The sequence below is a fragment of the Vitis vinifera genome, chromosome 19, assembly GCF_030704535.1.
Source record: "Vitis vinifera cultivar Pinot Noir 40024 chromosome 19, ASM3070453v1".
Classification (NCBI taxonomy): domain Eukaryota; kingdom Viridiplantae; phylum Streptophyta; class Magnoliopsida; order Vitales; family Vitaceae; genus Vitis; species Vitis vinifera.
In genome coordinates, this window is record NC_081823.1 from 12,051,206 (window position 1) to 12,074,919 (window position 23,714).

The 23,714-nt window shown below is 34.0% G+C and overlaps 2 protein-coding genes across 2 annotated transcripts; both read right to left on the reverse strand.

Annotated features, from left to right (window-relative positions):
* Positions 1-9,273: 9,273 nt before the first annotated feature.
* On the reverse strand, positions 9,274-21,885 carry LOC104877648 (uncharacterized). The gene is made up of 2 exons (XM_059735537.1): positions 21,120-21,885; positions 9,274-9,857 (listed from the first exon to the last, which is right to left on the reverse strand). The coding sequence occupies exons 1-2, from the start codon at positions 21,433-21,435 to the stop codon at positions 9,289-9,291; spliced, it is 885 nt and encodes a 294-aa protein (XP_059591520.1). The 5' UTR covers positions 21,436-21,885; the 3' UTR covers positions 9,274-9,288.
* A 144-nt stretch (positions 21,886-22,029) lies between these two features.
* LOC132253342 (uncharacterized) lies at positions 22,030-22,961 on the reverse strand. Its single transcript, XM_059735125.1, has 2 exons — positions 22,922-22,961; positions 22,030-22,505 (listed from the first exon to the last, which is right to left on the reverse strand). Exons 1-2 carry the CDS (start codon positions 22,932-22,934, stop codon positions 22,030-22,032), a joined length of 489 nt encoding a protein of 162 aa, XP_059591108.1. The 5' UTR covers positions 22,935-22,961.
* Positions 22,962-23,714: the final 753 nt, after the last annotated feature.

Here is a 23,714-nt window from a genome sequence, read left to right on the forward strand (position 1 = left end):
GGTGACTTAAAACTATTGCTTTGGTACATGTTTGTTTGAGGTAAATATAGTAGATAATAAGAAATAAAATCCTCTAACTATGTTTATTTGATAGAATAAAAAAGTGAGTGTGTGGTTGCTCCATAGGAGAAGACCACATGTTAACCAAAGAATAAGTAACTAGAAAGCTTACACAAGTGTTAAATGATCAATTTCTCACCTAAGCACATTAATGAGAACTAAATGTTGAAGGTCCATGCCTCCATGTGGGGAGACCTTAATTGCTACCTTAAAGGGGCAGTTTAAAAGTGGTCACATCCTCTATGCCAAGTTAGTATTCCAAAAACTAAGAAAGTTAACCTTTGAGTTGATGCTTATTTGTTTGGTAGTTTCCTCATTCTTCTTACTAACTTGACCTTTGAAGGCTCTATGACTGTAAGGAGCCTAGAGTGGTCACTTTAGGTTCCTTATTATTGTAAGGTCCTAACCATCCATTGAAGTAAGAAAGTGAACTAATACTTGGAAAAATGGTGTCATCTATGGTGAAGATACAAAAATTCAGCTCACCAAAAAATCTTAGTAAAGCTACTAAAAAACACCCCACCCCGAGGCAAGGACCTTCATTTTAGTACTCCTTGAGGTCTACCCAAATCAAAGACCCGACGTTGAAGAAATGAAGTCAACTAAACTTAGTTCCATGCATGATAAGGTTGAAAAGCCTGCATAAAAACCTACAGAAAGCTTGCCTCTTTATAAGAATAACTTGAACATAAAAAGGAAGAAGACCTATAAAAGGAAATCATAAACAACAAAGAAAAAGAAGTTTTTCCCTCCTTTGAAAAAGCTTTCTGTGAATGCAAAAACCTATTTTTTTTTTTTTTATCAAGAAACCTTCCTTTGTATCCAAAAATTGGTGGAATAAAAATTTTTAATTACATATGAAGAGTTTTAGCTTCTTCATATGGGAATGCATTAAAAGCCTTGAAGACATTGTTTAGATCTATAGCAACGGTTAGGCAATAGAAGACTATGTAATAGAGTCTTGGTAGGAAAATGTAATCATGATAGAAATGAAGTGGAGCAATGAGTGAGAGCAAACCATTCAATAAATGAAGAAGCTCACTAAAAGAAGCAATCGACTCATTCAAGAAAATGTTGCCTTCAAGGTAAGGGTAAACAAATGCCAATGTGATTTTGACTAGGAACTCTCATTGGTAAGCACCAATAAGATGCAAGTTAATGAATAATAGTTATCAAAGCAATTAGACCAACATATAGATTAAATTGGGAGAGAAAGGTGAAGCAAACCTTAATTAAACTAACCAAATAGACCACCTTGCCAGAGGTCCCAATGCTCTAAGGGCTTCTTACCACTAAAGCTACCACAAAATGCATAATCTTAGTGGATAAGGCGATTGAGGCTAAGTCCCTTTAGGAGGAGGAGGAGGCCACATGAGGGTTTTCCCTCCCTAAGTTTAATTTCTTTCAATGAAACTAAAGGCACTCTAGATAACTCATGCATTTCTATGCATATGATGATCTTAGAGAAGGGAAATGATCGACTTTTATGCAAAATCTTCTCCTTCATCCTCCAAGGACTAACTTTGTATTGTTTTATCAACTTACCTTAGAGTTTGTTCCTGATATTGAGACCCTAAGGGCGATGTCTGCCTCCTAGTACATGCACTTAACAAGACAAAAGAAAAGCCTCAAATAACCCAAGGTAGTTATAGCTACCATCCATGGTGGCTCATCTACTAGATTTGAGTAACTAGACAGGGTATCAAGATGTTACAGAAGCATATGGCGATTGAAGCAAAAGTCCTCACATCCTTGCATGAAGCAACTACCACTTGTCCATATGTCATATGCTTCTCTAATAAAGACTTAAAAGGAGTCCAAACCCTGCCCAAGATCCATTGGTTATTACTTTAAGAATTATTGAATACAACATGCACCTATTCTTAGTTGACCTAACAAGTTTAGTTAACTTGCTAAATATATTAGCCCATATATGAACAAATGAATATGGACGAAGGAAAACTAGTTTCAAGTCTTGGGTCATTAGTGGGACTAGACAAAGTCCTATGTGGCTCAACTAGGGAAGCAGCTCTAATGGTTTCAATTAGTTGTTGCCATATAATGACACAATTCTTTGTTATGGATATCCTTTTCCCGATAATGCCATTATGGGATGAACATGGATATACAACCACAGAGGAACACTATTCACATACCATCATACAATTAAATTCCTAACACTACAAGGAATATGGGAAATATATCGGGACTAGGTGGCAACATGAGTATGCTACACCATACCCCTTAAAGCAGTCAACAAGTGCATCAACCAGGACCTTTAGGAAGTTCATAAATCAAAACTCAAATACAAATTAGTAGGTGACCCAAGAAAGCAATTAGAGAACCTATGGATTCATTATTTGAAAGCCCCTAAACCTAGGAGGTTCCTTCTAGTCCATGTAAAAAAAAAAAAAAAGGTTTAAGATGGCTACTAGAAAAAAACACATCTTTGCTAGGAAACTACAGGACATCATGGGCATTGATCCCCAAGTCACATGTCATCGACTCAACATAAACCCTAGTGTTTAGCTCCTTAAAAACATTAGATTGTGAAAGAAATGGTATTTAGGCTCTTAGATGCTAGATTTGGTCATCTAGGTCTTTTAACAACAAATAGAAGTCAGTATGCTAGTTTACATTAATAACATGTTAGTAACAAGTAAGAAGAGGAATGAGTACCTGATTGACCTCCTAAGAACATTTCAAACTCTTAGAAATTACTAAATGAAGCTAAATTAGTGAAGTGCACCTTCAAATGTAGGGTATGGAAAGTTCCTTAGGTACTTGGTTACATACAAAGGAAAAGAAGCTAACCCAAACAAAATAAAATCAACTTTGGAGATACCAATGACCAAAAGGGTTGGAGAAGTCCAAAAGCTCACTAACAAGATTGGTTCTTGAAATGGATTTATATATTGGACAAAAAATATATGTCCTCCTTTATTTGACATTAGCAAGAAGGGAAAATGGACTAAAGGAACCAAAAAATGCAACTAAGCCTATGAATCACTAAAGCATTACATGATGCTAACCTTCACTTTGGATAAACCTTAGGATAAGGAGGTCTTACAAGGTCTCATTAGTAGTAGTAAGTGGAGTGTTATCTCAAAAAAAAAAAAAAAAAGGAAAAGAGGAGCAACCAATGTACTATGTCTAAAAGGCCCTCTTAGATGTGGAAACCTGAGATACATATAAATATTGAAAAACCGATGCTTGCCCTTTAGATTGCCACATTGAAGCTTCAATGTTACTTCCAAGTGCATGTTATTAAGGTAATGACAAAGTGATGAGAACTCAAACTTAATACTTTAATGGCTTTAAAGAGCCCACTTTAGTGTGTTTGAGGTACCAAAAAATTAACCCAAGGTTTTGTTTTTTTTTATAATACCTTAGAAAATTATGTTTGATGCATTCTATGACCATTCTACATTCTTTAAGGTGTTTTTTTGTTAGGATAGAGTCCTTAAAAGTATGATATGATGTAATAAATTTGGAATTCAATATTTATTTAATGATGTTCTAGTTTCACTTTTATCTATCCTTATTCCATGTATTGTACTTTATGAGCATTCTTATCTACATTTTTTGCATTGCATGTGACTTAAGTGCATTAGGAGTTGCACAGAAGATCTAAGTCATGGGTTCCTTGCAAATAGATTACTTGTTCACATTCAGTTCATGGGCGTAGGCAAACCATTAGAGGTTGCAATGCGCCACCTCCTAATTGGAGGGATGGTTGGTCTTGACTATTGGGATGAGTTTTCCATGATGAGTGCACTAGTGTGTATGGTTGCACATTGAACAGGACCTATGGTGATTTATGACTTAAACCTATCGAGTAGTCATGACTCCATTGAGCTACTTCATTGTATTATCTCTCAAACTTGAGAGAATATTGAGTTTGTGCTAAAGTTAATAGTGGCTTTGGCTTATAAGTGAGGTCGTAAGCTGATCATATATTCCCTATGGATCAGGTCACTATTGATGGAAGTCGATAGCAATGGGTATTCTTAATAAAGGCACCATGATATCTATTGGGATTGAGATAGTGTGTCCCTTGGGTGATCTTAAGGAAGTGTGTTCATGGAAACTTTGGCTATAGTAGTTCCTTAAGTGGAATTTGACATAGACTCTTTGAGAGCTAAGATATGTTAATTAAACACACAATAGGAAGATCTGTAACTCAAGGATGGTAGAAGTAGTCTTGAAAGGCTGATAGCTTTCACCTTGTTAGACTATGAACACCAATTCATAGGGAGATTAAACACAATGGACAGTAGGTCATGAACCCAAGCACTTAGTGTCTCCGTTGTTATTTACATAAGATACCGGAGTTCATTTGATTCTTTGTAGTGGGATGTTGAATCAACTTTAAAATTGGACTATAAGGGAGCTAGTATTCCTGTAGGTCCTAGTGGTCCTCGCTATAAGCTCATATTCCTTGTTACATGGGTAATGAGGGTTGGATTGACTTTAGGTTCACTTTTGTGCATAAGGGCATTTTGGTAATTATGCAAGGTTGTATAGGAGTAAGTCATCAAGGTCTCTGAACTGGGCTAATTGATTAATTAGTAGGCCCTATTGGGTTAGTTAATCAATTAGAACCCATTTTAAACTAGATTAAGTGACTTCAACCCATGTGGGCTCAAGTCACTTAAGTCCACTTAGAAACCCTATAAATAACCCCTAGGGGTTAGGGTTTCCATAACTTTTGTCTTCCATCATCCAGAGAGATAGAGAGCCATAGCCTCCACCATTTTTTCCTCCTTATCGAAAGTGTTCCAAGATCAAGGTTCGAGTCATTTGGCAAAAGACTTCGGGTTTACGAGACTTCTATGATTTCAATTTTCATCTTCACCATGTGGATTTGATTCGGGAACACCTAAATCTAATGTATGGTTTTCTTTAGCACTTTTTGAATCCTTTTTAAGTATAAAAATGTTATTTTTCCATTGTGCATAAGATTTAGAAAAAGCCTAAGATAGTTATGCATGTTCCTAACTTGATCCGGACTTGGGAAATGGAGAGAGATTCGGGTTTTTCCCATCATTTTTGGTGCAATAGAACCTTGTTAGGAAATCATATAGACAAAAATGCCTAAGTAAGGAGGAAACATAGATTGCACACCTAAAAGGTGTGCAAGACTTAATCATGCAATTCTTTCTTAGTGTAAAGCCACATAGTGCACCTCCCATGTATACCTTAAAGACCAAACACACAAGATCTCTCTAATGCATTGGACCAAATTTCACACCCTATTCAAGCAACCCAATCTGCAAACCTCTTAAGTGCTTTAAGCTAAGATGTTGTGCACCCCCTTACTTGAGTCAACAAGATGTGTAGTAGTGCAGCCCCTTGATGTCATCTAAATTACAAACCATTCTTACCTCTACAATAGCTAAGTACTTAATAATTCTTCTAATGATTGGCTTACACACCAAAGTAGTATGTTGTTTATACCTCAAAGTCTTCAATTGTACTACCTAAACGTACCTAAGCCAAATTACATAGAGAAAAAGATGCAACTACCGACCATAAGCTAACACATCAAGAATGATGGCGGGTTGATTGCAATGACAAAGGACTTGACCCTTAATATAAGAAGAGACAAGTCTTGAGGAGGGGGGGACAAGTTTTGCCTATAAATGGAGGATTGTGAATATACAAGTGGAAGCAAATTATAGAAAGTGAAATTGTAGATAAGTTTTTTCTGCTTGTGGGAACAAAAGTAGGAATAAGAATAACTTAATGTAATTTTAGTTTTTAATTTTCCACTGTAATCTTTTCTTTTCATTATAAATGTTCCCTAATTTCTAGTTTAATGAGTTTTCTAGTCTTTTTAATTAACATCACATTTCAGTTTTTCAATTTCAACTTACAAATTTGCATTTTTAGTTCTTTACTTAATTTTAACATGCTTAGATAACCTTTAACACTCTAAGGGGTGAGAGGAGCTCAAGTCTCCCATATCTTAGTTTAGCTCTCTATTGGTTTATCTGTGCATTAGTTACAAGCAATATGATCTCTATTAGTAATTATAATGACCAAAAGAAGTAACCATGGGGAGAAAAGTCTATGTTGCATTGGTTGTGAGCGTTGTAAGTCAAGCAACCTTGGAAGCATACTTAGGCATTGTTTTAATGATTCTTTCAACTAAGTATAGGCCTATTGACATGAAAAGAATTTATCTAAATCATTTGGTTATAAGGATATTAAAAAAAAAAAAAACAATTAGAGGGAGATGAACGTTATTAAGGTGGTTCTTGTTCATTTGAAGCAGGAAACCTTTTTGGTATAAATCCTTGCTTTGACCCTAAATCTGAAAGCATAAGTTCAAAGCCTTGTTGGTGAGTTGTATCTAAAAGTGGTGATCCTAGTGAATCTCTAGGTTTGAGGTTTTCTTTCCTTTAATTTTCTATCTTTTAAACTTTGTGTGTGTATGTCTATTTTATTTATAAAATCATTTTTCTAATCTTTTAGCTAACATTCACACCCCTAAAGCTATTACCTTAGTTGCTACCAATTAAAGTTCCTTGTGGAGGCAACCTAACAATTATAAAATTATTAATTTTATTTTTTTATTTTTGGTTAAGGAGTTGAAAGTTTCAATGAATGATCAAGTTTAATTTCTCTTTGTAAAACTTAACTATTAAATATATTTCCTAGTTTTGATAAAAGAAATGAATTAGAGAATGACAAACCAAAAATTAGTGTCGTCACTAGGGTACTTTCAACATTGATGACTCTAAAGGTATTTTTGTGTATATGCTTGTTGTTTTAGAAGCTTAACAAGTATATTTCACCCACTCCCCACCTCTCTTTTAGTTGGATTTTTTTCTTTTTTTACATAATTTTTTTTCTTTGGATTTTCTTTTTCTACTCAGTTAGCATTTTCAATTGTTAAATCCAACATTTCCAGCATTTTCTTTAAAGTGATATGATGTATTAGGGAAATGATTTTAAAGGAAGGGAACTAAGAGTGCATTTGGGAGCGATTCTACAAAGCATTTCTAACATTTCTAACACTTGAGTGATAAAAATTTTCAAGTATTATGAATATTAAAAGTGTTTCCTAGAATCACTTCCAAATAGGTTCTAAGTAATCAACTAGAAGAAACAATTTTAGAGGAAGGACACTAAGTAATTAACCAAAAAAAAGTGATTTTAGAGGAAGGACACTAAGTAATCAACCAACCCCTAGTTATCCTTTTCCTCAACACACCAAACCACCACCGTCTCATATCTATTTTCCAAATTCAACTATTGGTGGTACTAATAGAAGTGTGATGAATGGGGGTTTTAACCCCAATAACTAGCCACCTAAGACCATGAGGGATTACCTAGTCGGGCCAATGCTCCTTTTTGCTTGATATTTTTTTTTACGCTTTTCAAATAAACATTGAGCTTGAAATGATCCAATTTCTATCTCTATTTTATGGAAGGGAGGACGAAAATCCTTTTTCTTATTTAAAAGAATTTGAATAGGTATGGTTTATTTTGGTAGAACTGGATTTGATATCTCTATTTTATGAGCCTTCATGAAACCTGGATCATTCGAAACTCAAGGTTTTCTTTTTTCATTAAAGAAAGAGGATAAGCATTGGTGGTATAGCATGAGACTCTATAGGATAAGTTCTTAGGATACTTGATAAAATATTTTTTTCACAAATTTATTTTGGTATATAAAATTGTTTCCTTTGAAAGACAAATTAAAATTTTTTGTTTTATAGAGAATGAGACTTTTCATCATTGTTATGATTAATTTAAAGCTTTTTTGTTTAACTTCCTTACCATAGTTTTGAAAACTCAAGGATTGCTTCTTCTTTTTAAAGGGGACCATCCCCCTAAATGAAATAATTTGTTGAAAACATGACTGGTGGGTACTTTATACAGGAGAAACCAAAAGAAGCACTTAAGCATTTAAAATTGCTTGCTGAAAAATCAAGGGTTTGGGACCCCTTAGTCCTCAAGTGCATCTTCTAGAACGTGAAAGCCAACCCCAACAACATCTAATCTCTCATCTCATCTCTCAATTTATCATTTCCCCTTAGAACAAGAGTTTTGACGAAGATGATTTTTGGATGCTGTAAGAGGACGAAGCCACTGAAGTTAAGGAAAAGGAAACTGTGTACATAGCAGTTGAAAAGAATTTGAAGAGAACTTCCAACAGGTTGCAAATAAGGTTATAAGCTGCATTTTTTCTTCTTTTCCAAAAAAAAAAAAAACCAAAGATAGAAAAAGAAATCCGTAAAGAGCAAGAAACAGAGGAGGAGTGGAGCAATGTATTGCATGATCACACCTACTTTATTTGTTTCTCAATTCCCTTCTCTTTGCAACCCAAAAATGTTGATCTTCAAGGTATCATCAGAGGGCTTCTCAATATCTCTTCTAATGAAAGTGGCTCTTAACTAGAGGGGAGGGCATCCCAAAAATTTTAGGAAACCATGAAGAAAAATTTATCAAAGTGGATGCTTCCAATCTACCTGTGGGAAGCAAAGAAAAAGTGAACCATTGGCTAGCTAGAAGCTAGCCAAAAACTTGTAAATAGCTTTCATTTTTTTTTTTCTTTATTATTTTTGTTTTTATTGCTTTGGCCAATTTAGTGTGTAGGAGCACCATCATTGTGAAGCCTATAATATTATGTTCTCAGTCCACTCAATACATTTGGGTAACCTTTATCATCTCATAAGAACTCAAGTATAAATTTCTCTATACTCTATTGGTTTTATCATACTTCAGAGTAGGTGTAAATTGTTAGCACCAGGAAAGTGTAGGACATATAGGAATTGCGCACTTTTGAGGTTTGCTAACCCAACTTGTATGATGACTTAAATTACGTATCTGTAGAGCATAACTCAAATTGTACACTTTGAAAGCATGACTGAAATTCCACACCCTAAGAGATTAATTTAAACGGTGCATCCAAAGGAGCGCAACCAAAAATTGCACACCTTTAAGTGCGCAATCATTTCCCAAGGGATGCCTACTTATTCTCTTTTGTATTATTGTCCAAGCACGCCATCCATAATAAAAATCTTTATTCTCTTATGTAAACTTTTTGGAAGAAAAATGCCTTCCCAAATAAAACCATAATTGCTTAGAGACTTTTGTCCACCCCACCATCATATCAATTGAGGTAACCGAGAAGTCTTCTAAGTTTTATATAAAAGAAGTAATTTTCACTAAAGTAGTCACTGCAATAAATACTAAAATAATCCAACGAAGCATTCAGTGGAATGAGCATATTATAAAATTGTACATGGGAACCCGACAGTAATTCATATCAAGAAAGTAGATAGGGGATAGTAAATATAGCTCACCATGAAACCCCACCATTAGAGCTCTGTACAGAAGTTCGAATCCAGGCTTGTCTGCGAAAGGACTTGGATCTACATCATCTCTGGTGACGCTTAATAAATATGAAGTCAGCTCTTTATGACCATACCTAACAGCGCTGTGAAGAGGCGCAAAATTGTGGCGTTGGCAGATATTGGGCAAGCTTGGGTTTCTGTTCACTAACAACTTGACTGCTTTTATATTGCCAGCCCTTGCAGCGTTGAAAAGGGTAGTGGCGCCATCAGAATCCCGCAGAGCCAGTGCCTCACTTGGCATAAACTCAACGAACTTCTCCACGAAATCCATTCTGGCCTCTCCTAACTCAACTGCTATGTGAAGCATTGGGGAATCATCTGTTCCAATCGGGGCGGAGAATGATTTGGGATCATCCGCCAATAATTTTGAAGCACTTTCCCAGTCACCATTGAGCACAGCTTTGTACAGTTCCAAGTAATAGAATTCTGCAGTCACAAAACCAAAAGATGTATACCTCGCAGAGAAGATACTCTCATCCAAAGAGAAACAACAGCAGCCCCTTTTTCCCAGAGTCTTCAAAAGATACAGGAAATGGGCCAGGAACCATTGAAGCATAAGAGGTGCAATGATAGAGTCTTCCAAGTCAACTTTATTTAGTTGAGTATTGGGTCAGGAGTAGATATAGCGTTGAAACGTTATGACTGGTGGATGATAGTCATTCAAAATAAACAAAGAAAATTAGGGGGTAACTTTGAGCCGTTTGTTTTCGCATGATTTCTTCTGACTCTGTTGCTGGGCATAGACCTCGACTGCCATACAAGCACAGTCACCAGCGGCTGCCGTGGGAATTAATCCTATGCACCACACATTGCTATGATAGTTTACAATAACTAATTATATAAAATCTGTTAAAATATTTTATATAATTAACTTTTTGGAATTTTTTTTTTATCAAGTAGTAAAATAAAGAAAATTTAGGAAAAAAATATTTTTGAAAAATGATAAGTTTAAAAAAACGATAAAGTTTTTGTAAAATATAGAAAAGGATACAAGGCTATTAAATCATAATTATATGATAACCTTTTAGTATTTCAATCTTTGAATTTTTTTTGGAGATTATTTCCATAAATTCCACATTCCAAAAACAATGATAATCTTTACACAATATTATTGTCATAAAAAATAAAATTTTTTAAAAAAATTAGAGATTACAAAGAATATAAGGATACGAAGAATGTGAGAATTGTCATATTTTTCGTACCCTCCTCACATTCTTCATGGCCCAACCCATTTGAATTTTTTTATTTTTTTATTTTTTTCAAACATTATTTACTTCACTTGCAAGTGTAATTAGTGTTTTTACACAATATTATTGTCAAATGAAGTAAACAAAAAAATCCTTATTCTCTTATGTAAACTTTTTGGAAGAAAAATGCCTTCCCAAATAAAACCATAATTGCTTAGAGACTTTTGTCCACCCCACCATCATATCAATTGAGGTAACCGAGAAGTCTTCTAAGTTTTATATAAAAGAAGTAATTTTCACTTCCTTTTGCATGCACTCAAACAAGAACACACACAATAACGCAACATGAAAACTCCAAAGAATCTTAAAACCAAAACACTGAGCCTAAATAAGATAAGGAAGTGAGATAAAAATGAACAATCAAGCCAATTTGTTGAAGTCAATAGGCACAATACTAAAATAATCCAACAAGCATTCAGTGGAATGAGCATTTGGACAGAAAGGGAACACATTAAATTTAAAAGCACTTGAAGCTAGCAATGGGTGATATTGATATTTTTGGTCAATCTCACCCTCAGTGCAGAATTCCAAATTGTTTCCAACTTTTCTGTAATATTTTTCTTACATTTTTATATTATCCAAAGACAGAAAATTAATTATTCCTTTCAAGTTTTTTTTTTCTTTTTTATTTATAGGACATAGCTAAACAGGATTAGCATAAAAGAAAATAACTTGACTTATAAACAAAAGCAAAGGAGATGCAATGGCAAACACAAAGCAATTTAAAAGGGGCAAGCAGTAAAGAAACTAACAATGATATATTATGAGTTGCCATAAGTTGAAGCGACTTCCACTTGGGAAAGCCCAAGGCCTTTTAGCCAATACTGTCAAAGGGGCAAAATCCTCATCAGAATCATTAGCATCATCGTGGCGGGCGGAATCGAAATGGCATGTGGCAAGGTCAGGATAACGTTCAACCAGATACAGTGCTACATCTGCATATTATAAAATTGTACATGGGAACCCGACAGTAATTCATATCAAGAAAATAGATAGGGGATGGTAAATATAGCTCACCATGAAACCCCACCATTAGTGCTCTGCGCAGAAGTTCGAATCCAGGCGAATTTGAGAAAGGATATGGAGGTTCATTATCTCTGGTGACGCTTAATAAATATAAAGTCAGCTCTTTATGACCATACCTAACAGCGCTGTGAAGAGGCGCAAAATTGTCGCGTTGGCAGATATTGGGCAAGCTTGGGTTTTTGTTCACTAACAACTTGACTGCTTTTATATTGCCAGCCCTTGCAGCGTTGAAAAGGGCAGTGACGCCATCAGAATCCCGCAGAGCCAGTGCCTCACTTGGCATAAACTCAACCAACTTCTCCACGAAACCCATTCTGGCCTCTCCTAACTCAACTGCTATGTGAAGCATTCGGGAATCATCTGTTCCGATCAGGGCGGAGAATGATCGTGGATCATCCTTCAATAATTTTGAAGCACTTTCCCAGTCACCATTGTGTTGGGGATAAATGTATGCCCAAGATCCAATCTATCATGTAATCAACTTTAGTTTTAATAAGGTATTAATTCTTTATTTCATTATCATATCTGTTTAAAATAGTTTATATGATAAGGTCCTTGATTAAAATTTGAAAATTGTTATCATGATAGAGATTATGATAATGAGAAGCAATTCTTTTAATAATTTTAATCTAAACTGTTCTTGATCATAGGATTATTGTCAACAGGACATCAATAATCCAGATAGATCAATATATATGTGATGGTCTTTATTGGATAAAGATTGATATATCTCATTTGTTAAATTACATATATAGATGATGCACATGTAGATGTGATCATTGAACTGACTCAACTGAGAATTTCTAATGGTCATCTTTACCTTAAATTGTCAATAGGAATTTCTCAAGAAGAAATATAATAGTTTTCTTTGACCTGAGATTATCAAAGTAATTAACAAGTTATTTATTATATTTTAATCCCGGACACCTAATGCCTTAGGGCACTAGTTGAATGGATATTGGATATAATTAAATACTTGTAGAATTAATGATTAATCAAGAAGGAATCCATCAACTCGTGGTAATGAGTTTGAGCTCTATGATAAAAATAAGACCTTGGCCAAGGGCAATTGAATGAATGAAGAAATGAGTTTCTTAAGTTATTCACTAAATAAATAATGTGCTGACTTATTAGAGTTTGACAGTAATACCATACTCTAGAGTTAGCCCAGAGCTGTGAATGATGGAAGGAAATATTACATTATTCTTCTACCGGTTCTTGAAAGTAAAAGATATTACTTCATACTATCTGGACGTTAAGGAGTGTTGCTAGATGCCTACCTTAATTAGTAAATTGATTTGATTAATTTACTACCAGCTTAGTAATGAACCTACGGGGTTACACACAAACGAGTGTTTTAATCTTTGCAAAGAACTATTTATTATTATTTGATAATTAAATTAGAGAATTTAATTTTAATCAAATAAATAAATATGTTCTATGTGGAATATTATTATATTCTTTGCTAGCACCAAGAATATAATTAATATATAGATAAAAAAATAAAATATTTTTCTTTGGACGTGGAAGTTAGTCCACGAGAATGTTTGCTAAACATTTGCAAACATATGGGTACATGCAGCAACTTACAGGAGGGATGTGGGTTTTGTTTTTAACTTACAAGACTTGGTCAAAGTGTTTTTCAAATGCTATTGAAAATAGCAAAAGAAAAACAAATGGACCAATAGAATCTCTTAGTAGCCCAAAAAAGAAGGAGGACACGATAGAGATAGATTAAGTGATAAAATCAAAAATCAAATTAGTTGAGTTATCTTATCACTTAAAACAGAAGTTGTATCGGATATGCTATATAGCATATATACACAATCTGAATAAGGATCGATCTATCTTTATCCTCCTTGTTTTTACGCCAAAGAAATACAAAGTGTTGTTCTATTTTTTTTAAGTTCCGCGTATCAAAGGGTTGATAGCAAAGATTAATTTCGGTGTGGATACACGTAGAGTCTTCATACAATTGGAGAAAATTTTATGCTTGAAGAACTGATATCCAGGTTATTATTTTAAATTTTTTGATAGCTGCAGTATATATTTTGAATGCAAAATAGATCAATTTTCCGCTGTATGTGTTATAAATTTATTTTATAACCTTTCAATTGGTATCAGAGCCAGGTTTATTTTTGTGTTTAAAATTATACTACCAATATAATTTTCGTGACGTGAAAGCTTTATCCTCTGTTATTGCTGTTCATTAGACTGCAACAGTTGCAGAAGTAAAGATTGATGCGACAATTGCTTATTGCTTTTCTGTTGATATACGTGCCTAATAGATATTTCAAATTTATATTCACATGCTGAAGTATTACTTTTTGAATTATATATATATGTGATCTTTTACTTTGAATCCCGCATGCATATATATTTTTATATGCTAAAGTCTTGTCATGCTTTATCATTGTGATAAGTAAAAGTTGATTCAAATAAATGATCCTCTGTCTTGCCATTTATCTAATATAAAATATAGTAATATATAGTTGATATATTTTGACTTACGTTTTATTAAAACTATTTGGCTTTAATATGAATATATAAATATACATGTACCTGGAGAGGTATAATTCATTATTGATTTTGTTGAATTATTATATATAGTGATATATATTAATTCTTTGATAGATGAATTCTATTCATGTATAATAATGTGTTTATGTATATTTGCAAGTTGTGTAAATTTTTTAGCATGTGATGAAATTTTTTTTATTAATAACAAGGAACGACCTGATAACCAGGAGACTTGTAATTAATTACAGCATGTATGTTTAAAATAATTTTATACTTAATGTCTGGACTACCCAGAGAAGTATTAAATTAAATTCATAGATATTAATAAGTTTGACCTGACAACCAGGAACTTATGTAATATATTATTCTTTTGAAATTGTATGAGATACATTTTGTCTTAGAATATGTATGAGAAACGACTTGATAACCAAGTGGCTTATTCATAGTTTTAAGAAATTATATATGTTTTGACATAATTATATTTTAATATCCAGAATGTCTTCCTTATCACTCCGTTCCATACTTGAAACTTCAAAATTGGTTGGAGCCAATTATGATGACTGGTACCGCAATCTGAGAATTGTTCTCATGCATGAAAAACTTATCAATATAAGTGATAAGCCTGCTATAACTGCACCAGCTGACACAAATCATGCTGAAGCAACCAAGACCTATCAAAATACTTGGAAGAATGTCTTTCTGCAAAATGCATAATGCTAGCATCCATGAGTCCTGAACTTCAGAGGCAACATGAGGATATGGAACCACCTGCAATCATCGAGCATCTTAAGAAGATGTACGGTGGACAAAGTAGGACAGCTAGATACCAGTTATCTAAGGCTTTGTTCAGGTCCTCATTAGGTGTAAATGCTCAAGTTGGACCCCATGTTCTGAAGATGATTGATCTTATTGAACAACTTGAGAAGTTGGGGTGCACGCTTGGAAAGGAACTTTCTCAAGATTTGATTTTACAATCACTTCCTGATTCTTTGTCACAATTCATTGTGAATTTCAACATGAACAAAATGAGTTGTGATCTGCATGAGATGCTTAACTTGTTAATTGATTATGAGAATCAAGTTTCCTCTGAAAAGAATAAAGGAATTGTCATGGTGGTTGGCAAGACTTCTAAGAAAAAGGGCAAAGGTAAATATATACCAAAAAGGAAACCTCTTGGAACTAAGGGTGGTGTGACCAAACCCAAATACAAGAAGGTTAAAACTGACCACAGTGATGCTGAATGCTTCTTCTGTAAAGAGAAAGGACATTGGAAGAGAAACTGCAAGAAATATCTTGATTCTTTGAAAAACAAGAAACAAGGTAAGACATTAATGAAAAATGTTTTCATGATTTCTTTAACTGTCACAGATTCTTCAACATGGGTATTAGATACCGGTAGTAGTTTTAACATCTACAATATGTTGTAGGGGCTGAAGATAACTAGATGGTTGAAGAAAGGAGAAATCAACCTTCAAGTAGGGAATGGAGCAAATGTTGCCGCCTTAGCTTTAGGATCAATTTCTTTAAATATGCCCACTGGCAAAGTACTAGTGTTAAATGATTGTTATTATGTTCCGAACTTTGTTTCAAATATAATTTCAATTTCTATGTTGGACAAGCGAGGTTTTCGCATTATTTTCAATAATAACATTTGCTCAATTTATCATGATGATGATTTATATGTAAATGGTTATCTCCAACATGGCATTTATGTCTTACCTGATGTGAATTATAATTCAGTTATGCATGTTTCTTCTAGTTTTAAAAGAAAAAGAGATAGTCAATTAAATAAAACATATCTTTGGCACTGTAGGCTTGGTCATGTTGGTGAGAAAAGAATTAACAAGTTATACAAGGAAGGTTACCTTGATAATTATGATTATGAATCATATAAAACTTGTGAATCTTGTCTCAAAGGAAAAATGACTAAATCTCCATTTATTGGAACTGGAGAAAGAGCCTCTGAATTATTGGGACTAGTTCATACAGATGTTTGTGGACCCATGAAAATTCAAGCCAAATGAGGATATTCTTATTTTATAACCTTCACTGATGACATGTCAAGATATGGTTTTTTGTATCTCATGAAACATAAATCTGAGTCATTTGAAATGTTCAAAAGGTTTCGCAGTGAAGTTGAAAAACAAACAGGTAACAGTATCAAAGTGCTGAGATCTGATAGAGGAGGAGAATATCTCAGTGAAAATTTTATTGACTATCTAAGAGAGAATGGGATTCTCTCACAGTGGACACCCCCAGGAACACCACAGCACAATGGTGTATCAGAAAGGAGAAATCGAACCTTATTAGATATGGTAAGATCTATGATGAGGTTCACTGATCTTCCATTAAATTTATGGGGATATGCTTTAGAAGCAGCAGCTTATTTACTAAACAAAATCCATACAAAAACAATATCTACAACTCCGTATGAGATATGGAAAGGGCGTAAACCAAATCTCAAACACATTAAGGTTTGGGGTTGTCCAGCTTACGTTAAGAAATTACAAACAGATAAACTTGAGGCAAGGTCAGATAAGTGTAGGTTCATTGGGTATCCCAAAGAAACAATGGGATATTATTTCTACCACCCTTTAGACCATAAAGTGTTTGTGGCAAGAGGAGGAACCTTTCTAGAAAGGGAATTTCTTGCAGAAGGGAGTCATGGCAAAGAAATAGAGCTTGATGAAACTCAAGAAGAAACCAATGAAACAACAGCAGCTCAAGAACATGAGATGGAATTTGAGCAACCTTTCTTTGATGTCTTAAAATCAACACAAAGGTTACAATCTCCAACAATTGTGGCTCCAGAACCAGCTATAGTTCAAGAACAAGTTAATGAACCTGAACCAGCTGTAGTTCAAGAACAGGTTAATGAACCAATCTTAGAACAGATTCAGCAACCTCTGAATCCAATACATGAGCCTCTAAGAAGGTCTAGTCGAGCACATCGTGCGCCGGATAGACTAAACTTGATGGTTCAAGATGACTTGTCTAATGAGGTTCATCATAATGATGATGACCCTAAGAACTATGAAGAGGCTATGCAAAGCTTGGACCGCAATAAATGGCAAGAAGCCATGGAATCCGAAATAGAATCAATGAAGATCAACAAAGTATGGACTTTGGTTGAAGCTTCAAAGGATATAAAACCAATTGGTTGTAAATGGGTTTACAAGAAAAAGATTGGAGCAGATGGAAAAGTTGAGACTTACAAAGCTCGCCTTGTTGCTAAAGGATATCGTCAAAAAGAAGGAATTGATTATGATGAAACTTTTTCCCCAGTGGCAATGCTCAAATCAATTCGGATTCTACTTGCCATAGCAGCATACTATGATTATGAAATATGGCAAATGGATGTGAAAACAGCTTTTCTTAATGGTGAGTTGAAAGAGGATGTATACATGACACAACCTGAAGGATACACATCAATGTCTGATCATAATAAAGTTTGCAAGTTGCGACGATCCATTTATGGATTAAAACAAGCTTCAAGAAGTTGGAACATACATTTTAACAAGACAATCGAAAAGTTCGATTTTGTTAAATGTGAAGAAGAACCTTGTGTGTACAAAAGGTTTAGTGGGAGCACAATCATTTTCTTAGTGTTATATGTAGATGACATATTGCTTATAGGAAATGATATACCAGCAATGCAAGGGACAAAGGTTTGGCTATCAGAACAGTTCTCCATGAAAGATTTGGGAGAAGCAGCCTATATTCTAGGAATAAAGATTTATAGAGATAGATCTAAAAGGTTGCTTGGACTATCCCAATCCATGTACATTGATACCATCTTAAAGAGGTATAATATGGAAAACTCCAAAAGGGGCTATTTACCAATAGGAACTGGAGTTACTCTTAGTAGGGAGGATTGTCCTAAAACTCCTAAAGAGAGAGAACGCATGAATAGGGTACCATATGCTAGCGCAGTGGGAGCTATTATGTATACCATGACTTGTACACGTCCTGATGTCGCTTATGCACTAAGTGTAGCTAGTCGATATCAGGCAAACCCTGGTGAGGAACATTGGAAAGTGGTCAAGACCATTCTTAAATACTTAAGAAGAACTAAAGACCAATTCCTTATCTATGGAGAATCTGAATTAAAATTAAAGGGTTATACTGATGCAAGTTTTGCATCAGATAAAGATGATAGCAAATCTATTTCAGGTTATGTTTTCACCTTAAATGGTGGTGCAGTGAGTTGGAAAAGCTCCAAACAAGCTACAGTAGCAGATTCAACTACTGAAGCCGAATATATAGCAGCAAGTGAGGCAGCTAAGGAAGCAGTTTGGATGAAGAAGTTCATATCTGAACTTGGTGTGGTTCCTTCAATTGAAGAACCAATTCCACTGTTATGTGACAATAATGGAGCAATTGCTCAAGCAAAGGAACCAAGATCACACCAAAAGTCTAAACATGTCTTGCGAATGTATCACTTGATTAGAGAAATCATTGAACGTGGTGACGTTAAGATTGAAAAGATAGATGGAAAAGAGAATGCGGCAGACCCATTTACCAAAGCACTTGGCATAACGCAGTTTGACAAGCACAAATGGGAAGTGGGAATGAAATACATGACTGATTGGCTCTAGTGCAAGTGGAAGATTGTTGGGGATAAATGTATGCCCAAGATCCAATCTATCATGTAATCAACTTTAGTTTTAATAAGGTATTAATTCTTTATTTCATTATCATATCTGTTTAAAATAGTTTATATGATAAGGTCCTTGATTAAAATTTGAAAATTGTTATCATGATAGAGATTATGATAATGAGAAGCAATTCTTTTAATAATTTTAATCTAAACTGTTCTTGATCATAGGATTATTGTCAACAGGACATCAATAATCCAGATAGATCAATATATATGTGATGGTCTTTATTGGATAAAGATTGATATATCTCATTTGTTAAATTACATATATAGATGATGCACATGTAGATGTGATCATTGAACTGACTCAACTGAGAATTTCTAATGGTCATCTTTACCTTAAATTGTCAATAGGAATTTCTCAAGAAGAAATATAATAGTTTTCTTTGACCTGAGATTATCAAAGTAATTAACAAGTTATTTATTATATTTTAATCCCGGACACCTAATGCCTTAGGGCACTAGTTGAATGGATATTGGATATAATTAAATACTTGTAGAATTAATGATTAATCAAGAAGGAATCCATCAACTCGTGGTAATGAGTTTGAGCTCTATGATAAAAATAAGACCTTGGCCAAGGGCAATTGAATGAATGAAGAAATGAGTTTCTTAAGTTATTCACTAAATAAATAATGTGCTGACTTATTAGAGTTTGACAGTAATACCATACTCTAGAGTTAGCCCAGAACTGTAAATGATGGAAGGAAATATTACATTATTCTTCTACCGGTTCTTGAAAGTAAAAGATATTACTTCATACTATCTGGACGTTAAGGAGTGTTGCTAGACGCCTACCTTAATTAGTAAATTGATTTGATTAATTTACTACCAGCTTAGTACTAAACCTACGAGGTCACACACAAACGAGTGTTTTAATCTTTGCAAAGAACTATTTATTATTATTTGATAATTAAATTAGAGAATTTAATTTTAATCAAATAAATAAATATGTTCTATGTGGAATATTATTATATTCTTTGCTAGCACCAAGAATATAATTAATATATAGATAAAAAAATAAAATATTTTTCTTTGGACGTGGAAGTTAGTCCACGAGAATGTTTGCTAAACATTTGCAAACATATGGGTACATGCAGCAACTTACAGGGGGGATGTGGGTTTTGTTTTTAACTTACAAGACTTGGTCAAAGTGTTTTTCAAATGCTATTGAAAATAGCAAAAGAAAAACAAATGGACCAATAGAATCTCTTAGTAGCCCAAAAAAGAAGGAGGACACGATAGAGATAGATTAAGTGATAAAATCAAAAATCAAATTAGTTGAGTTATCTTATCACTTAAAACAGAAGTTGTATCGGATATGCTATATAGCATATATACACAATCTGAATAAGGATCGATCTATCTTTATCCTCCTTGTTTTTACGCCAAAGAAATACAAAGTGTTGTTCTATTTTTTTTAAGTTCCACGTATCAAAGGGTTGATAGCAAAGATTAATTTCGGTGTGGATACACGTAGAGTCTTCATACAATTGGAGAAAATTTTATGCTTGAAGAACTGATATCCAGGTTATTATTTTAAATTTTTTGATAGCTGCAGTATATATTTTGAATGCAAAATAGATCAATTTTCCACTGTATGTGTTATAAATTTATTTTATAACCTTTCACATTGAGCACAGCTTTGTACAGTTCCAAGTAATAGAATTCTGCAGTCACAAAACCAAAAGATGTATACGTCAGCCTAGATTTCCCTAATATGTATATTTCTTCAACGTTCACAATGTCCTAATACTAAAATTATTTTTAAAAAATAAATCATTTAAGTTATGTTTGGTTCTTAGAAAATTTGACAAAAAAATAGAGGGGAAAGAAAAGAAAGTAAATTGAAAAAATAGAAGGCAAGAAAAAGTGAAATAAAATACATCTAAAATCAATAAATTAATTATTTTTAATTAATTTATTTTAATTATATTTTATTTTCTTAAATATTTTTTTTCGATATAACCAAATACGGGAAAATCATTTTCCTTGATATCTTTTCTTTGCTAATTATTTTCTTGGACTTCTTTGTTTACATCTAATCAACATCTTTATATATTTCAATAATAGTTTGAACCTCCAATAAACTACACGAATTAAAATTTAATTTTCTTCCATTTTTTATTTTAACAGCAGGTTGTAAAATACTTCTACTTGTATACTAATTATGCCCAAAAGTTTCAGGAGGACCTCAAACGGAAATGGGCATGAACATGGTTTTCAGCATCTCACCGGAGCTGCTAGTCCTTCGCAAAGATGAAGATGAAACCACTGAAACATATTCATTGGTATGGTGTGCCGTGTCGATGGTAGTAGTTCTTTTCAATGATGAAGTGGAAGAGACTGGGCCATATTCATCAGTATCCTGCGCCATATTGATGCTGCTACAGTTAGGATTGTTTGGGCTGTCATCGATTACCGAGAGTGGTAATGAAGAGGAAGCCATTACAGTGAACTCCTCATCATGCTCAGCAATGTCCATGTTACTGTTTGTAGGGCTGTTTGCGCTGTTGTCATTTATAAGACGTAGTGAAGAAGAAGAAGCCATTACAACAAATTCTTTATCGTGCTGATAGTCATTGCCATGTTTAGCGAAGTTATTCTAATGTGCAACAGAAAACCTAAACAAAATCTGCAGTTGACAAAGGTCAAAATTAACTTACCTCGCAGATGGATTTGTTATCTATGATAGAAGATTATATTTAACTATATCAAGGCAGAGAAGATACTCTCATCCAAAGAGAGACAACAGCAGCCCTTTTTCCCAGAGTCTTCAAATGATACAGGAAATGGGCCAGGAACCATTGAAGCATAAGAGGTACAATGATAGAGTCTTCCAAGTCAACTTTATTTAGTTGAGTATTGGGTAAGGAGTAGATAGCGTTGAAACGTTATGACTGGTGGATGAGAGTCATTCAAAATAATAGGCATACATGATTTATTCATATATAAATTAAACAAAGAAAATTAGGGGGTAATTTTGAGCTGTTTGTTTTCGCATGATTTCTTCTGACTGTGTTGCTGGGCATTACTAGGTCTTTTCTTTTTAATTTTTCATGTTTTATTTTAAGACGATATCCAGAAGTAGTAGGTATGGTATATGAATTATGGTCTGCGGGCATGTTGAACACAGACTTGAATTTCACTTAGAATGATAAACATTCATAGAGCCAAATGTAAATCCAGGCGAATTTGAGAAAGGATATGGAGGTTCATTATCTCTGGTGACGCTTAATAAATATAAAGTCAGCTCTTTATGACCATACCTAACAGCGCTGTGAAGAGGCGCAAAATTGTCGCGTTGGCAGATATTGGGCAAGCTTGGGTTTTTGTTCACTAACAACTTGACTGCTTTTATATTGCCAGCCCTTGCAGCGTTGAAAAGGGCAGTGACGCCATCAGAATCCCGCAGAGCCAGTGCCTCACTTGGCAAAAACTCAACCAACTTCTCCACGAAACCCATTCTGGCCTCTCCTAACTCAACTGCTATGTGAAGCATTCGGGAATCATCTGTTCTGATCGGGGCGGAGAATGATCGTGGATCATCCTTCAATAATTTTGAAGCACTTTCCCAGTCACCATTGAGCACAGCTTTGTACAGTTCCAAGTAATAGAATTCTGCAGTCACAAAACCAAAAGATGTATACGTCAGCCTAGATTTCCCTGATATGTATATTTCTTCAACGTTCACAACATCCTAATACTAAAATTATTTTTTAAAAAATAAATCATTTAAGTTATGTTTGGCTTTTATAAAATTTGACAAAAATTACAAGGAAAAGAAAGTAAATTGAAAAAATTGAAGGTTAGAAAAAGTGAAATAAAATACATCTAAAATCAATAAATTAATTATTTTTATATGCTACTCATTTCACTTATTTTAATTATTTAATATAAAAATTAAATAATTTAAAATTTCATAAATTTATAACTAATTTTAATTATATTTGATTTTCTTAAATATTTTTTTTCGATATAACCAAATACGGGAAAATTATTTTCCTTGATATCTTTTCTTGGACTTCTTTGTTTACCTCTAATCAACATCTTTATATCTTTCAATAATAGTTTGAACCTCCATTTTTTATTTTAACACTTCTACTTGTATACTAATTATGCCCAAAATACACGGAAATGGACATGAACATGGCTTTCAGCATCTTACCGGAGCTGCTACAGTTATTGGTAAGGTGTGCCGTGTCGATGGTAGTAGTTCTTTTCAATGATGAAGTGGAAGAGGAAGCAACAGTTAGGATTGTTTGGGCTGTCATCGATTACAACAAATTCCTTATCGTTCTTATAGTCATTGCCATGTTTAGCAAAGTTATTCTAATGTGTAACAGAAAACCTAAACAAAATCTGCAGTTGACAAAGGTCAAAATTAACTTACCTCGCAGATGGAAGATTATATTTAACTATATCGAGGCAGAGAAGAGAGTCTCATCCAAAAATAAAAACTTTGCTCTCAAAGTATTCTAAGATGATCAACAAGCCCTAAGAATCATGTAGGAAAAATTTTAAAAATTTTCTCTAACTATAAACCAAAAATTCTAACACCCTAAATTTCCAAGCAAAATAAACGAATTGTGTGTAACCAAAATCAATCTTGTTGTGCTACGCTCGGGTTTTCGGGGGTCAAGCTCCTCGTTGAGGTCGTAGGGGTCGGGGGGCAACACCCTCTAGAATTTTTTTTTCATTATATTTATTATTTTTTATTTATCTATCCAACTGGAACAATAGAAACCCTAAACAATGTTAATGAGAGTTGGGTAACACTACATTTTATATGGAGCAACACTACACAACGAAACCATAAAGATCAAGGAA

Excerpts from the sequence above, each read along its gene's own strand:
- LOC104877648 (XM_059735537.1), bottom strand. The coding sequence starts at position 21,435 with ATGGCTTCTTCTTCTTCACTACGTCTTATAAATGACAACAGCGCAAAC. Across the intron at positions 9,858-21,119 it reads GCGAAGGACTAGCAGCTCCG|AATTCTATTACTTGGAACTG; the intron begins GTGAGATGCTGA and ends TTGTGACTGCAG.